This window comes from Arachis hypogaea, chromosome 4, assembly GCF_003086295.3.
Source record: "Arachis hypogaea cultivar Tifrunner chromosome 4, arahy.Tifrunner.gnm2.J5K5, whole genome shotgun sequence".
In the NCBI taxonomy this organism is placed as follows: Eukaryota; Viridiplantae; Streptophyta; class Magnoliopsida; order Fabales; family Fabaceae; genus Arachis; species Arachis hypogaea.
Window position 1 is genome coordinate 122,444,265 of NC_092039.1, and position 18,508 is coordinate 122,462,772.

Sequence of the window (18,508 nt, forward strand, 5' to 3'; positions counted from 1 at the left end):
GTAAAAAAAGGATATTTGGCGGGCTTGGCCCGCCGGCCCGCCAGCCCGCCGTTAGGCGGGGCGGGCTGGGATTCTGGGACCGCCTCACTAGGCGGGACGAGGCGGGCCAGCCCGCCTAAGGGCGGGCTTCCCCGCTTGCCACCCCTACATAAGAGTGAAGACTACCATCAATCAGTCGCAGATTAGCATAAAATTGCCTTACCAATCCTGGATAAACCATTTGTGAATGAGAAGTAATGGGGACCATTTGAGATTGTCAAACAGAGGATGTAGGTTGATCCCTTTGGCAGCCATAGAATCAAGTTTCACTAAGTATGAGAGACACATATGCCTCTTTTCCAAAACTTCCTGGTGGAATTCATAGAATGCACATGTAGAGAACCTTGATGGATCATAGTGAGAGTGTGGCTTGTGAAATTTGTTCTTGAATTCTAATGATTCAAGGTTTGCGGGTTCCCTGGTCTCATGCAACACGAAACCTTTGGTCTTCTGAGAACTCTTTCCGGGAGTGGCTTTCTTTGGTGGAGAAGGTGGCGGTGATGAAATCGGTGATGTGTGCGATTCTTCTTCTTGGTCAACGCTGGGTTCCTTGTTCTTTTCACTTTTCCTCCTTCCAGAGGATTTCTGTGCTATTACCTTGCGCCTCATGGATTCGGGTTGCTTGGTGGAAGGTGAGGGAGAAGATGAAGTGGAGTGAATATGTATGTGGGTGTGAGTTTGGGGAGTGGAAGGTTTTTGAGAGAGATGAATTCTTTCACTCTTTCTTGGTGCAGTTTTTTTTCATTATGTAAAGAAGATGAATGGGGATGGAGGTTGAAGAGAAGGCCAAAGGGTGAGGTGAGTGGAAGAAGGTTAGAGGGGCATTAAATGCTGATTGGAGAGAGATAGTGGGAGAAGTTAATGACCATCATGAGCGCCGTTATTAACCAGGAGGTTTCCAAGAATTTGAAAAAGTGATTTCCTTAAATCAAAGGATTAGTTGAAAGGAAAGATTTGATTTGACACTATGCTTCTTTCAACTAGATATGATAAGACTTCAAAAAGATTGTGATTTTCAAGAATGAGGAACTAACAAAACGGTCATGATGGAGTCAAAAAGATTTGGTATGGCCCACGAAGATGAATTTCTGCATAGCCTCCCCCTTTATCACATCCCTTCCATCATCCTTATTTTTATCTCGTCCATTCCTACGAGACAAAACTGGGCAGAATCAGAATTTCACAAATTATCAATAGAGACAAGATCAATCATTCCCAAGCTTTTTCTTAATGAACAGAATCTGTTTTCACAGAGGATTTTTGTAAAAATGTCAGCAAGTTGGTCTTCCGATTTTACAAATTGAATATTAATAGTACCCTTTTGCACATGTTCTCTAATGAAATGATATTTAATTTCAATTTGCTTGGTTCTTGAGTGCAAAATAGGATTTTTTGAAATATTTATAGCACTCATGTTATCACAAAATAATGGTATACTATTGATCTTTAATTTGTAATCTTCCAACTGCGTTTTTAACCAAATTAATTGTGAACAACATGCAAATGCGGATATGTATTCAGCTTCAGCTGTGGATAGAGCTACTGTGGCTTGTTTTTTACTTGACCACATGTTGAGTGAGCTTCCAAGGAAGCAACACATGCTGGAGGTGCTCCTTCTATCCACTCTATCTCCCGCATAATCTGCATCACAAAACCCTACTGCACAAAAGTCATCAGATTTTGGATACCACAAGCCATAATCACTAGTTCCCTTAATATATCTAATGATGCGCTTAATAACCGAAAGATGGGATTCCTTTGGGTGAGATTAAAACCTTGAACATACACCCACACTTTGAACGATATCCGGTCTAGAGGAGGTAAGATACATTAGTGAACCAATCATTCCTCTATACTGTGTTTCATCCACATCTTTGCCATCATCATCTTTTTCAAGTTTAGTGTTTGGATGCATTGGTGTTCCCATTGGTTTAGAGTTTTCTAGGCCAAATTTTTTGATAAGTTCTTTTGCATACTTTCCTTTGTGAAGAGGGAAGATGAGAAGAGAAGAAGAAACTGTATGGAGAAAGTAAGAGAACATAAGAACCCCATTATTGTGATCGTATAGCAGTAGGTTTCAATGGATGGAATGTTTGGGACACTCTAATCGGTTTTTATAGTGAAGCAGTGATGGTGATACTGTGTAGCAGACATGCAGCAAGTAACGTCACATGCATTTGTATTATTCCGAGTGTGATATTGCTGCTCATTTCGTGGAAGAAAAGAAAGATAGTGATCCTTGTCATGGCTGGTTCTGCGGACTTTTGAAACCACATACTGGTTTAGCATAATTTGCATAATATGGCCAATCATGTGATTTTAACTATCCTAAGATTTTTTTCATACTAACTTTGAGTATCTTTTTTTAGAGGCAATTTTATTCGAGTATTTGAGATCCCATATATAGGGGCATGGTTCTTCTAGCACTCGACACCACTGGTTAAGCAAAATAAGTATTTGCAAGTTGCAACTTCAACCGAGCATATATTGATTTCTGTATACTTTGTTTTTTTTTTCTAACTTTTTTATGCAGAGTAACTTCTCTGCTTCATTCCATACCTTCCGCAAACTGAACTTACTTGTCTCTTGTTACAGCTTGATAGTGAAGTTCCTTGATAGTATATTTTTGTCACTACTATTTGACTTTGTTAATAACTTGCATTGATGTCCTTGATGCTTCATTTTCTCGTTATCTTTATCTTTCTTTAAGTAACGCAGCTGCATAAGTGACATGTATGTATTATTCCTAATGCCAATAGTGATGATAAATCATACTCATGAGAGTGTGATATGGCATTGCCGTTCATTCAGGGGAAAACAAGAAAACTATTGATTGTGGCGGCTTCTGCAGACCCTTTCAAAGTTCAAAGCACATGCAGGAAGTCTGACACATTCATGTCACATACAAAACCTCTCAGCTTGCTTATTATCCTCCACAAACTTATTTAATACTTTTATTCCTAAGGACTTATATGATATGGCAAACTTTTTCATAACTTAGTTGTCTTATTACCTTTTTTTGAAGGACACATAAACCATTAATTAGTGGGGTTAGCAGGTGATTAGAAAGAAACTAAATTAGATTAAAATTTGTTTATTTGTTTGATTTACTAATCTAACAGATGAACATAGATGGACGGATCGGTTTGAGGTCCAGATATTTTATTTTTCTCTTTCTTCGTTTTAAAAAAAAAAAGATCATTTGATCTATATGCTTCTGTTTTCTAATAGATGTGTTTTGATTTTCATCCTTTTACTTATTGGAACATGCATTGAAGTTGGATAGTGGTGCCAACAGTTTTATGTGGTGCTTCTTATTTCTTACACTACTTGCAACTAGAAATATTGGCGTGCATTTTGGGTAAGAAAAGAAAAATATTGGTCGTGCTTTTTGGTTTAGAATAATTGGCATACTGTGGCAATTCATGTCATTTTCAAGTTTTTCCATAACATGGCCATCCGTATATATATGGTATCTCATAGTCATCATATCATGTATAGCAGTATAGGTATATTTGTTCAACTTTATTTCAAACCTTATCTTATGCAGAACAATAGCCTTTCTGCTTAGTTATCCTACCCAAGCATCACTCTCTCTTGTCTCTGCTTCCTATTTCATATGTAGTGTAGTTCTTTAACAGTATACTTTAAGGTGCAATTTTTAGTTCTTATAAAAATAACTTTCTCAACTATACGTAAGAGAAAAAGTAACTGCTGCCAGAATCGAAAGCATAAATATTATTGCTAACAAGGAAAATAATATTTGTATATGTTATTATTTAATGGTATATATATTAAGTGAAGTCTACGGTGACTTATTATAGTAGCTGCGGTAGTTATAAACTTTACCAGTAATTAAAACCTATTGCTAAAGTTAATAACTTAATATCACAGTTCTTTATATTTTTGCTACACTTTTTACCTTTAATTTTTAAATTAAATTTTTTTAATATTAAAAAAGTATTACTTCAATTTTAGCAATAAAAATAACATTAATACTTGTTCAAGATCACAAGAATTGAGCAGTTTTTGAGTCATATATCAACGTTCCAATAAAAAACGTATAACTCAGGAGATGCTTTTACTATGAATACCATTTTCTAGCTTGCAATGACCTATAAAGCAAAAAAAAGATCATTGATAATAATTACTGAAAACTAAACTCTCTTAGCAATCATTTTTACCATTTTGTTGAACGATCATTTATTTAGAGTCAATCAATATGATGCACCATTCTGAAAACAAGGCTTAAGGTTTTTCTTAATGTAGACTAAAGTCTAACTCTTTAACTTCAACTCTATTTTATTCAAAAGGGAAAAAATTATATACATATAGCTAGCTATCTTGTATTTATGTTTGAGTATCCAAACGCCACCTATATGAATTAAATTCTCAATATAAAACATAATTGAGAGGAATGCAGAAAAACAAAGAACACATTATACGGTTTTCTTTTAATAATTATTGCAGGAAGAGTAGTGGCTTCTGAAGAATATAGGGGTGTTGCAAGGTGAAATACTCCTTATATATACAGTCTTTAATTATCAACACAGCACAGATGTGCTTTTTGGGGTTGCTGATCATGAAGATGAATTACTAATGCTTTGTTAATGTTTTGTAGGCATCAGTCTTGATAACAAAATGTATTGATTCTCGAGCAGCAAGTCATTCTCCCACGGCTCATGGCCTTCCCTTTCGCTCTTCGCTGTTTAGGGAATTGGTTGAAAAGAACTCAAACAATGCCTGTGGAGATGAACTTGATGAGGAAGTCACAAAGGATCAACAACAAAACATAGCCAGTGATGATGAACTGGGTGGGATCTTCTGTGATGGCAGTGACAGCATTTCATTTTTCTATGATCCAAACACAAACGGCTTAGAACTGCAAGAAAATATTTAGACTATGGATGGTTGTAATTTTAGTTTTGTTCGGAAACCTTATTTTATTATTACTGTTGGCCCAATTGATCTACTTATAATCTTTTTCATATCAATGAATAATTATAATCTTTTTACAAGACATCGTGTCTTGAATAAGCATAAGCATAAGAGAAAGTATGCAAAGGGAAATGGATTATTGTATGCAAAGAACACAAAGTATGGTTTTTCTTATTTCAAAAATTGAAAAATTAAAATAGATATATAACACACTATATTTATCTTTCTATCATGTCTATTTTTATGTGGGTTTACATATGGCTGACTCTTACATAAGAGAAACACAATAACTTTAAATACAAATACAAAAATAGAAATAATCTTACACGCATGGAAAGACCAACATATAGACTTGTGACTTAAAAGATCTTTTTCAGCAACCTAAAAACATCTACGGCGAAAGCATTTCCCAGTGCTAACCCAGCAAGAAGGCCACCCCCATATCCAATTACAATTACCATCCAATACAATTCAAAGAAAGATCCCGACTCAGAATCTTGATCGCCATCAGGTTTTTGCAATGGAAGCTTAGGATGATCTTCACATTTCTTCAACAACCGAATCCCGCACAAATCTTTGTTTCCCTTAAATGAATTTTCATCAAATGTTGAAAGTTGGCCATTTTCTGGGATTGGACCTGACAGATTGTTGAAAGACACATTGAAGAAATTCAAGAAGGTTAGCCCTGTGAGTTGTTGAGGAATATTCCCTGACAAGTCATTGAGAGAAAGGTCGAGAACTTCAAGATTTGAAAGCTTTCCGAAGGAAGATGGAATGCTGCCAGTAAACATGTTATTGGACAAATTGAGCACAACAAGACCATTCAAACTTCCCATGATATCTGGAATCTCTCCAGAAATTTCGTTACATGAAAGATCAATGGCTACCATGTGATGAAGGTATTGACCCCCAAGATAATCCATGACAACTCCTTTGTTGAACATTGAAAATGAAAGCAAATCAATATTTATAAACACATTCCAACTTAAATAAATCTCGTCCTTGAAATCCAGTTGTCTTTTGTTGGATATGATCATCGATTTGAAGCACATGATTATTTCTGATGTTAATTTCATTGAGAAACCATTTTGAGAAGATCAATGATTTGAAGCTGGGGAAATGTGTATTTCAATGGACACATTATAGCTCCGTGAAATTCATTATCACGTAAAGAAAGAACCTTAAACTTAGGAAGAGATCCCAACCAGAAAGGAAATGAGTCATTGAAATGGTTATGTCTCACATCAAGAAACTCTAGCATTCTGCAATTGACAAGTGCTCTTGGTAATTGACCGTACAACTTGTTAGAACTAAAATCGATCAACTGAAGGACATTTCCTTTCACATAAATTTGAGGAATATTACCTGTCAATTTGTTTCCTGAGACATTCAAAAGTTGAAGGGATTGGCTAAAGCTTCCCAAACATGATGGAATCATGCCAAATAAATTGTTGAAAGATAAATCAAGATTTATAAGTGACTGCAGGTTGCATATGGAGGGGGATATTTCTCCCATCAATAGGTTGTTGGAAATTTCCAAACTCTCAAGAGTTGTTTTGTTCCATAACCAACTCGGTATTGTCTTTATGCTGTTGTCTGATAGGAAAAGATCAGTCAACTCTTGCAAGTGTTGTATAAAATTGGGAAAATGAACTAAATTACATGAACTTAAATCCAACATTTGAATTTGAGAAGGAAATGTTACGTTGGAAGTGTTCTTCCCTTCAAGAAAATACAATTTGTTGCCTCCACCTAAAGAAAGAATAGTAAGCTTTTGGAGCTTTGAAAGCATGTCAAGCTCGATCTGTCCTTCCAATATATTATGAATTAGATCGAGAATTGTAAGGTTTTCTAACCTGAAGAAGAAATATGGAATTTCACCTTGAAGATTATTTTGAGAAAGGCCCAAGCTATTTAAAGTGGTTAGATTCATTATCCAAGTTGGGATTTCTCCATTTAAATTGCACCCGTTCAATCCTAACGATTGAATTTGAGGAAGGATTGTCACATTGACATCCCTATTTTGTGAGAACAAGGACAATTTGTTGAAAGACAAATCAAGAACATTAAGCATCTTTAGCTTCAAAAACATGTCAAGTGCTAGGCGGCCTTCGAAAAAATTAGAAGCTAGATCTAAAGTAACAAGATTCTCTAGTCCAAAAAGAGTGCGAGGGATTTCACCATGAAAGCTATTATCTTGAAGAGTCAAGGAAGCTAAATTTGTCAGGTTTCCAATGGATGCAGGTAATGTGCCCTGCAGATTTCGGTTTTCCGCAAAATTCAAAGATGTTAAGTTTGCAAGAGAGAATATTCCGATAGGAAACTCACCATGTAGTTCACATCGGTAAAAAGAGAGCTTTGCAGAGATGTAAGGTTTGTAAGCGTGTGAGGTACAGATGATGAAATGGTGACAAAATTAAGGCCAAGTTGTTCAAGTCTGGTTGAGTTTTGAATTAAGCTTCTCAGAGTGGATTCCTTGAGTTGTAAACGGTTGATAAATGGAAATTCAAGCTGTTCAATATAGCTGCGAAGATCAAGGGACAACAAGTTGGACAAATGGGAAATTTGAGTTGGGACTTCACCTGACAATGTGGTTTCACCAAATTGAGAAATATTCAAATGCCTCAGTTGTGACAACTCACCTATCCTGGCTGGAATTTGCGAGTGATTGAAGTCATTGTCTGAAAGATCAAGGCTTTGAAGATGCACAAGTGAGAAAAGGTGCTATTGGCATCCATGGAACCATAGAGCAGGCTGCTACTAAGATCAATAGAAATGACATGACCTGTGAGCTCATCGCATTCAATGCCATCCCAAGAGCAGCAATCTATGGTTGGAATCCAGGAAACAGATTTAGGATAACTGAAAGTACTGTAAGATGCAGACTTACTTATGATGAAGCTTTGTTTAAAGCTCAGCAAGGCATTGCTCTCATGTTGATGGCACCCATGATGATGAGTAGTAATTGAATCATTCAAAGTTAAACAGTTTGTAAACAGGGAGGATGAGAAGAGGAGAAGAAACTGTGTGGACAAAGCAACAGAATGCAACAACCCCATCATTGTCATTTTTATCGAAATAGGTTTCAATGGATGACATATTTGGACACTAATCGGTTTTTATAGTGAAGCAGTTATGGTGATACTATTCAGAGTAGCCCCTCTTCATTAAATGCCTTCGACAAACTGAACTAACTTGTCTCTTGTTACAACTTCATAGTGAAGTTCCTTGATAGTATATTTTTGTCACTACTATTTCACTTTGTTACATGAATCTTCAAGACTTGTCTACTCATATATAGTCATCACCCGCAGGTACCTTTCAAACCTTAATTATCTTTCACTTCATTTAATTACCTCCACAAACTTCCTTAGCTTGTTTTCGGTGTTCTAAGTGATGATAAATCATACTCACCTCACGAGATTGTGATGTTGGTTGCCGTTCATTTTGGGGACACGGAATCTGCAGACCCTTTCAAAGTTCAAAGTACATGCATGAAGGCTGAGAGCCTGAGACATTCATGTCATTTTCCCATACTTCTAAAATAATGGTGCTATTTCAATGTAATTGCCGCATCAAACCTCTATGCTTGCATTGGTTATCCTCCACAAACTTAACTCTCTTTCTCACACTCGAGGTTTTGGATATTTGTCTCTAGCATTTGAGTTTGCTAACTTGCATTCTATCGTTATACTTAATCTTCTATCTTTAATTATTTGATACTTTTTATTTCTTAAAGACCTTCAATTCAATTGCAAAATTTTTCAAAACTATTTGTTTTATTTTATCACTTTTTTATCAAGTACACATGAGTTGAAAGTTACTTCTAAAATCAACATATTATGATATATATTATTGCAAAAACTTTATATATTTTTCTGCACACTTAATTTACATTTTACAACGATAAACCGTTAACTTTATATATTAAATGATCTGTTTTAGCATGATACACAACATAGATGAACAAAGGACCTCTAAGACATCTATGGCTTTTTCTTTTAATTTTGCACTCTCTGCCTTTTTCCGCTCTATGGCTTTTTCTTACAAACCTCACTGTTTGCCTTTTTCCATGAGACTCAAGACATGACAAAATTAAACAGAAAAATACTAAACAGAATACATTGAAGGAGAAGAGAAATCTGTTAGCTCAGGTAGCTCTGAGAACTCTGTGCTTTGCACTCTCAAATTTTCTCCTTGCTTCCAACAGTGGTTGTTCCCCCTTTTTAAAGAAGAGGAAAGCCTCCACACTTGAAGCCAAAACCGAACCAACTTCTTCCTCCTTCAACAATCACAGAACCGGTTCGGCCACTCAGAGAGAGAAGAGATAACCATGCATTAACCAACATGCAATTACCTCTAGTCCTTTCTTGATCATCACCCTTCATCAATCCGGGCTCTCCATCCTTGGCTTCCTCTCCAAGATGGATTTCTGGCTCTTGATGCTTCATGATGATGATGACTTCATCTGCTTCAATCTCTGCCTTCAACCATCACTTCGCCACACTAGCTACTCCCTGTGGTGGTTGAGCAGAATCAAAGACAAGCCATGCTTCAAGAATCTCCTCTAGCTGGCCGAATCTTCTTCTTTCATTTTTGAGCATGAAAGGCTCAAGATAGCCTCACCAAATCTAACCATATTTGGTGAATATCTTAGCCACAGCTCACTTTTATTTTTTTTTCTTTTTCGTGCCATCATCATGATGGTCTTATAGCTTGTTCTCCCTTCCTTTCGGTAGCTTACATTTGCTTCCATGGCTACCAATATTTTCTGTGTAATATCCAAAGAAGAGAAACAAGAAAGAGATGAATGAGAGAGAGGAAAGAGAAATAGTAGTTAATGAACCAAAAAGATAAAAGTGAATTAATTTCCTTTTCTCTTTTTACTGACAAACGTGTAGCCTTGATGCTTGCAATCACATCACTTTGTCAATTTCTCTCTCATAGTTCCCAAGTAATAAATGATAGTTGAGTGTAATTTGAAATCCAACACATGTTTGAATTTTTTTGGATCTGTTGAGAACAATTTGGCTTCCCTCTTCATTGTTTTCGGGTAATGCACGAGGAATTAGCATTGCATATAATTGGGTTTAGTTGCATCAAATATTAAATCTGGCCCAATTAATAACATTTGCTTTCCTGATGGATTTGGATCAAGCATAGGAAGCTCTTGTAAAAAAATTAACCATGGGCTTGGTTGTAATTAACATTGAGCTTGGCCCATCAATATAAAATTTCAGCCACTTGGTATAAAACATGTAACAGGGTTGGTTATTGGGCTTAAGCCAGAAATTTATTTTTCGGCCCAATATAAAATCTGCACAACAAAATTATTAATTAGACAATTATAAATTAAGATCAAATTAATAATTTTGTAATTAAACATTTTAATAATGTTTGTTCATCATCAAAATTAAATAAGAGTTTTCCAAACTCATCAGTTACAATTCTTAAAAAATTTGGTACAAGTTTAATTATAAAATTTCTTTGAACTTATTTGATACTTTTTATTTCTTAAAGACCTTCAATTCAATTGTAAAATTTTTCAAAACTATTTGGTTTATCACTTTTTTATCAAGTACACATGAGTGGAAAGTTACTTCTAAAATCAACATGTTATGATATATATTATTGCAAAAACTTTATATATTTTTCTGTACACTTAATTTACAACGATAAACCGTTAACTAGTCTAACTACCTTTCTCTAACTTGGCTGATATCCCTAACACAGCTCAAGGGATGCTTCGTTTATGAATTTTGTCGACCTTGCTTGCACTTAAGAGCGACTAAATGAATAAAGCATATTAACATGAGCAATACCTGACAAATTGAAACATATTGCCAAACCTTTTTTTGTTTTTCATTTTTTATTTTATTTTTTTCTAAATAAACCTGTGAATGAGCAAAACTCTCAAGTCACAACCATTAACGTGGAGCAGTCAAATATCATCACCTCTATACTAACTGTTCATATTTTAGTCCAAAATTACGGTCAAATCTAAAATAGAAGTCCACTCAAGAGATTCAACTTATTCGACTTTGATGACAGTAGTTCAGCTCTATTTATTCAAATAAGTAACTAACTTCTTAGATATTTTACACTTATCTAAAAAGAAAATCTCAACAACTTTTCTAAGAAAATAGAAAGATTATCCACCATTAAAAGTGGAACTACGCCTAGAACATGATCTACTAAAAAACCTGCTTAGAACTCTTCCTAACTTAAGCATTGGAGTTCCTTGCAGGTATCACCTCCACCTCCTTACGAAGAACCCAGACAGCAGCACCTCGGCACAGTACAAATCGGACGCTGCCACAGAAGGAGCTGAACCTCACGTCTAAGCTCAAATGCAACCCAATTTATTCTTAATATATAAAAGTAGGTACATAGGTTTACCCACATTGCTTCTAAGTTATTTCTCTTCACCTACTAAAGTCATGTCAGTACCAACGCTTACTTGACAAAATTTTAGAATTTACCACTCAAATCTTGCCAAATTAATTTTTATTTTCACATAAAAAAAACACAAAAAAACAACTAAAAAACACAATAAAAACCAACAAATTAACTTTTTTCAAATCAATTCTTATTTCTAAAACAACAAAAACACAAATTAACATTTACCCCAACAAAAAGCTCTCAAGACCAAAGAGCTTATTACCTTTCTCAAACCCTCACCCTCTTAGCACCTCATCCTATTTCCTCCATCCTCTTCCGGTCCCATGAGCTATTGTTTTTTCTTCAAAACAAATTGTACATCGCGATGTCCATCTCCGGCGGAGCCGCATTGCATAAATTGCAGAAACTAGGGCAAACTCCATTCCTCCTCTTGCGGTTTTCCTGCCAGAGCTTGATTCTGGGTCTCAGATCAACGTCACCATTCGGTGCCGCCAACATAGGAAATTTGTCTCAGGTATCTTCTTAAAGATTTTCAACTTTGCCGTTTATTCTTCTCATTATTCAATATCATTTTCAATAGCCCTATTTATTTGTTATAAATAATAACATTTTAATTGTGAACTCATTGCAAGTAGCACAAGTTTATATATTCCACTTTTGTAAACGGTTCTCCAGAGTTCGATTCTAGGTCTCAGACCAACGTCAAAGATTTTTAACTTTGTCGTTTACTCTTCTAATTGTTCAATATCATTTTCAATAGCCCTATTTATTTGTTATAAATAATAACATTTTAATTGTGAACTCATTGGAAGTAGCACAAGTTTATGTATTCCTCTTTTGTAAATGGTCCTGTCCAACACTCACAACCAAAATTAATGTGCATTTAAAATAATTGCTCGATTGCAATATTTCATCATCAAATTATAAACTGTGTTATGTTACATGTGGAGTACTTCTTCCACAATTTACATTTATGTATTCCTCTTTTTCAAATTGTTATTCCACATGTGCAGTATTGCTTCCACAAAGTACTTCTTTCACAATTTACATTTACGTGTTCCTCTTTTTCAAATTGTTATTCCACATGTGCAGTATTACTTCCACAATTTACTTAGAATGGATTATCATTCTTTGACCATGTCTTATTCTCTTTGTTGTAGAAGGATTTGTAATGGTAATGACAGACGGGAAGAGTTAATACCCAAAATTGTTAGATGAAAATCAACCAATCATTATTTAGTAAAATGTTTTAAAAAAATTAAAACAAAAAATTCTTATCTATTATTATTCAATTGAAACATCAAATACTAATTAAATACAATAAACATACATTAAAAGTGTCATAATAATAATAATTATAAAAACTTTCAGTTACAAATATTCAAATTCTACCACTTATACATATTAAGACTCTTACTACTCTTCATTTCTTAATCTCTTATACTAATTGTCAAAAATTCCTTAAATTTAATATAACATTTTTATATGTTTTTCATTCTCATTCATTTATTTTTTTCATTATTTACAAACAAAAAAACTGCAAAAAAAAAAAGACAAAGTGTAGTCATTAATGCAAATTGAAAAATGAAAAAAAAATACAGTTTTGTATAACTCTAATATAAATAATCTATGTCTTTTTTAAAAATAAATAAATTCAAAATCTATTTATAATATGTTCTCTAAAATATTTTTAATATAATATTTATTAAAATATACTATATAGTATAAATAATCTACCTCTCGACGCATTGCGCGGGTCTCACTCTAGTTTTAGGTAACTTCGGAACACTAACTAATGCTTATAATAAAACAAAATTTAAAGAGAGACAAGTCTACAATAATAATACAGAGAACACAATATATTATTTTCTTATTTCAATAATAGAGAAAGCAACATACTATATTTATCTTTAATTTTACATACAACATACTTACAAAAGGCAAATATAATAATTTCAAAAGCACACACATAAAGAAAAAATAATCTAAGATTATACACATGAAAAGACCAAAACCTAGAGTTGTGACTTAAATGATCTGTTTTAGCAACCTAACAACATCTGGAGTAAAAGTATTTTCCGAGGCTATCCCTGCAATTAGAATACTCACCAGTTAAATTCAAAGTCTTGATTATCATCAGGTGTTGGTAGCGGAAGCTTTGAACGATCTTCACATTTCTTCACCAGTTGAATCCCGCACAAATCTTTGTTTCTCTCAAATGGATTATTTTCAAATGTGGAAAATTGTCTGTTTTCTGATATTGGACATGAGAAATTATTGAAAGACACATTGAAGAAATCCAAGAATATATAAGAGAGAGGGAAAGGGAGGTGTACTTGAAGCTTACAACTCAAGGGATGCTTCTACTATGAACACCATTTTTTTTAGCTTGCACCAAACACCGAATGAAGGAACAAAGCAGAAAAGAATCAACCAACATACTGCATCATTTTGAAAAGAAACTCTCTTAGCAACTTTTTTTTTTACTCTAATGTTTTTCTGTAGACTGAAGTCTAATACTTCAACTCTATTTTATTCGAAAGTGAAAAAAGGAACACTATTGTTGCACCTGAATATTATCTTTAAGATAAATACAGAAATATAGAAATTAAATTCCTTTTGTCGTGAATATAGAGATATGCACAAAATTTTTATTTCCCAAAAAAAAGAAAAAACTCATAAGTTTTGTATTTATTAATAGTGGAGATTAATTATATATAGCTATCTTGTACTTATGTTTGAGTATCCAAAAGCAACCTATATGAAATAATTCTCAATATAAAACATAAATAGCAGGAATGCACAAAAGCAAAGAACACATTATATGAATTTCTTTTAATAAAGTTATTGCACAAAGAGTAGTGGTAGTCTTTATGAACACAGCACAAATGTGCATTTTGGGGTTGGATATGAATCACTAATGCTTTGTCAATGTTCTGCAGGCATCGTCAGAATGGAAGAGTTCTTGGAAACAAATATCCTTACCTTGGAACATACATACAGTATGTTAAAATCAACACAACTCAACAAAGGCTCAATTTGGTCACTCAAAGTTTGAAGCGTGTTTAAGTTTCTTAATTTTCAAATTTACTACTTAATCCCTAAAATTATATTTCCTTAGTCATTTTAGTCTTTGATCGGTTAACAACAACAGTTTTGTTGATGTGCCATATCAGCGAACATGTTAGCATACAATGTAGCATTTCACATCACTGGCCAACACTAAGTTGACTGACTATAAAATAAAATTATTTATGAAATAATTTCAGGTCTTAAAGGTTAATTTTAAAATTCTGAGGATTACAGAAGAAACACATTTGCAATTCCAAAAACCAAGTTCAACCAACCTCTAAAAGGAAAAATGGAAGTAACATTTTGTTAACTAATGTAGGCACCAGGCACCCAAGAGGAAGCAGCACGAACCTATGACATAACAGCAATTGAGTACAGAGGAATTAATGTTGTCACTGTTGGGAAAACTCAACACAGGTTTAAATCAAGAACCTGTCTAACAGCGGAAGCACCAAAAATAATTTTCCCACAACTTGTGCAATTAAATGGGCAACACCAAAGATACTCCAAACAGCAAAATATAATGGCAAAATTAAATAATCAGACACCAGAATTTTAACGTGGGAAAACCCCCAAAAGAGGGACAAAAAACCCACGGGACCTAGTTCAGAAAAATCTTCCACTATCAGAATAATGGGTACACAAACAGTCTTCCTAGTAACACTAGGGCATCTCAACAATCAACAAAATACATCATCAAAACTGATGGAATCAACATAAACCCTCCACAAAAGTGAGTATCTCAAATCAGGCAAAAGAGAAGGCAATACAACAAATAAGTTATATCCTAATGTTCATCTCTACACCAGGAACAACATACTAAAATTTCATAAGAAATGGAGCAAGTTTACCAAGTTAATGTGATCAAGGTTGGCTTGCCCTTTTCCCCCTAATTTCTCTTCTCCTCTTCGGCGCTGCTCTCTGTTTCTTTCTTCTTCTTTCAAAATGAAAGATCCAACTCTCTCTCTCTCTCACACCGTGGCTTAGCCACTTTTTTTCTTTCTTTATTTTTTTTTTGTTTTTAATATGTGTGTGGGCCCCACTTGAGATTGGGGACCCACCAACAAATCTCCCCCTCACCAACTCAAGTGGGGATAGGCTGCTCCACCAAGCCCTCCTTCTCTTTGCAGGAATCAAACTTCACTGCAGGTAAACTCTTAGTCATCATATCTGAACCATTATCATCAGTATGGATCTTCTCAAGTGCATATGACTTCATCTCAAGCGCTTGACGTATCCAATGATACCTCACCTCTATGTGCTTCGATCTAGAATGAAACATCGGATTCTTGCTGAGATGGATAGCACTCTGACTGTCACAAAATAACACAAACTTCTCTTGATTGATGCCTAACTCTTGTAGGAATTTCTTCATCCACAAGAGTTCCTTAGAAGCTTCAACAACAGCAATGTATTCTGCCTCTGTAGTAGACAAAGCAACACATTTCTGAAGTCGAGATTGCCACGACACAGCTCCCCCTGCAAAAGTCATCATATAACCAGAAGTAGACTTCCTTGAATCAAGATCCCCAGCCATATCTGCATCTGTGTAACCATCCAACACAGGTTGGCCACTCCCAAAGCATAAACAAACTCTGGAAGTACCATTAAGGTATCTGAGAATCCACTTCACTGCTTGCCAGTGTTCCTTGCCAGGATTAGAGAGAAACCGACTAACAACTCCAACTGCATGAGCAATATCTGGCCTGGTGCAAACCATAGCATACATCAAACTGCCAACTGCAGATGCATATGGAATCTTCTTCATTTCCACTTTCTCTTTCTCACTTGTAGGACATTGCTGCGAACTCAGCTTGAAATGACTAGCAAGTGGAGTACTAACAGGTTTGGAATTACTCATGCTAAACCTCTCTAAAACCTTCTCAATATACTTCTGCTGCGACAACCATAGTTTTCCATTCTTCTTGTCACGAGTGATACTCATGCCAAGGATTTTCTTTGCAGGACCCAAATCCTTCATAGCAAAGGATCTGTTCAAGTCTTTCTTAAGACTTTCAATCTTCTTAGTGTCATGACCAACAATCAACATGTCATCAACATAAAGCAAGAGAATTATAAAATCACCATCAGAGAATTTCTTAACATACACACAATGATCAGAAGAAGTCTTACTGTACCCATGACCTTCCATGAAGGAATCAAACTTTGTGTACCACTGCCTTGGCGCTTGCTTTAGCCCATATAAGCTCTTCTTCAACTTGCATACAAGATGCTCCTTTCCTTTAACCTCGAAACCCTCTGGTTGCTCCATATAGATTTCTTTATCTATGTCACCGTGAAGGAATGCAGTCTTCACATCAAGCTGCTCAACCTCTAAATTCAAGCTAGCCGCCAATCCAAGCACAACTCGGATAGAGGACATCTTCACAACTGGAGAGAAAATCTCCTCAAAATCAATATCTTTCTTTTGCTCAAAGCCTTTCACAACCAATCGAGCTTTGTACCTTGGCCGTGAGACACTTTCATCCGCTTTCAATTTGAACACCCATTTATTCTTGAATGCTCTCTTACCCTTCGGCAACTTCACCAATTCAAAAGTATGATTCTCATGCAAGGATTTCATTTCCTCTTGCATGGCCTTCAACCAATCTTCTTTATGCTCATCAGACATAGCTTCCTGGTAGCTCTCTGGCTCCCCAGTCTCAGTATTCATCACATACTCATGAGGAGAGTATTTCTAAGAAGGATGACGCTCTCTAGTAGATCTTCTCAATTCAGGCTCAACTGGTGGTTCAGGTGGAACTTCAACATCTGGCACCTCAGGTTGAGGTGTAGGTTCATCATGTAAATCATCACCATCATTATCAACTTGTACATCTCCCCCATCAACAGGAGGTCTAGTGGAAGGACCAGGTTCATCATCAACAGAACGTCTAACAGTTACTGTTGGCTTATCTGTCTTCTCAAGATCTTCAATAGTTTGGTCTTCAAGAAAAATCACATCTCGGCTTCTAATTATCTTCTTGCTCACCGGATCCCATAATCTGTAACCAAAGTCTTCGTGACCATAACCCATGAAGATACACTGCTTTGACTTCCCATCAAGTTTAGACCTTTCATCTCTTGGAATGTGAACAAAAGCTCTGCAGCCAAACACTCTCAAGTGACTATAGGAGACATCTTTCCCTCTCCAAACTTTCTCTGGAACATCACCATTAAGTGGAACAGAAGGAGAAAGGTTGATCAAATCTACTGCAGTCCTCATCGCTTCACCCCAAAAGGATTTAGGCAACTTTGCATGAGAGAGCATACACCTGACTCTATCATTGATAGTGCGATTCATTCTCTCTGCAACTCCATTATGTTGAGGAGTCTTAGGAACCGTCTTCTCAAGCTTGATTCCATGTCCTTTACAATATTCTTCAAACGGACCCCTGTATTCACCACCATTATCTGCTCGAACACATTTTAATTTCCTTCCTGTTTCTCTTTCAACACTTGCATGAAAGTGTTTGAAGATACCGAGCACCTGGTCTTTAGATTTCAAAACAAAAGCCCACACTTTTCGAGAATAATCATCAATAAAAGTAACAAAATATGATGCACCACCTAGTGTCTTAGCATCCATAGTGCAAACATCAGTGTGAACTAAATCTAGAACATGTGATCTCCTATGAGGTCCAGAATTATGAAATGATACTCTAGCATGCTTTCCAACAAAACAATAAGTGCAAGTATTTAAAGTTGTACCTTTCACTGGAAGTGAGTGCTTCTTGGCCAAGACGCTTAGTCCTTTCTCGCTCAAGTGACCAAGACGTATATGCCACAAATCAGAAGAGGAATCATCAGCTACATTCACATCTTCTTTGCACAACTTTGCTTGCAACCGGTAGAGAGTAGTAAGACTATTGTCTTCTCTAGCAACAATGAGAGCCCCTTTGGTAATCTTACATTTTCCACTACCAAAGGAAGTGCAGTATCCCTCTTGATCCAATGCCTTCACTGAAATGAGATTGAACCGCATATCTGGCGCATGCCTAACATTCTTCAACTGCAACTTGCATCCGATATTAGTTTCAAGCCACATATCACCCAT

General features: G+C 35.5%; 1 protein-coding gene and 1 pseudogene across 1 annotated transcript; both read right to left on the reverse strand.

The window, feature by feature from the left end:
- Positions 1–5,116: 5,116 nt before the first annotated feature.
- LOC114924112 (receptor-like protein 40) lies at positions 5,117–18,508 on the reverse strand (annotated as a pseudogene).
- Positions 5,337–5,900, reverse strand: LOC140184256 (uncharacterized). The gene has a single exon (XM_072234577.1). The coding sequence runs from the start codon at positions 5,898–5,900 to the stop codon at positions 5,337–5,339; it is 564 nt and encodes a 187-aa protein (XP_072090678.1).

Excerpts from the sequence above, each read along its gene's own strand:
- LOC140184256 (XM_072234577.1), bottom strand. The coding sequence starts at position 5,900 with ATGGATTATCTTGGGGGTCAATACCTTCATCACATGGTAGCCATTGAT.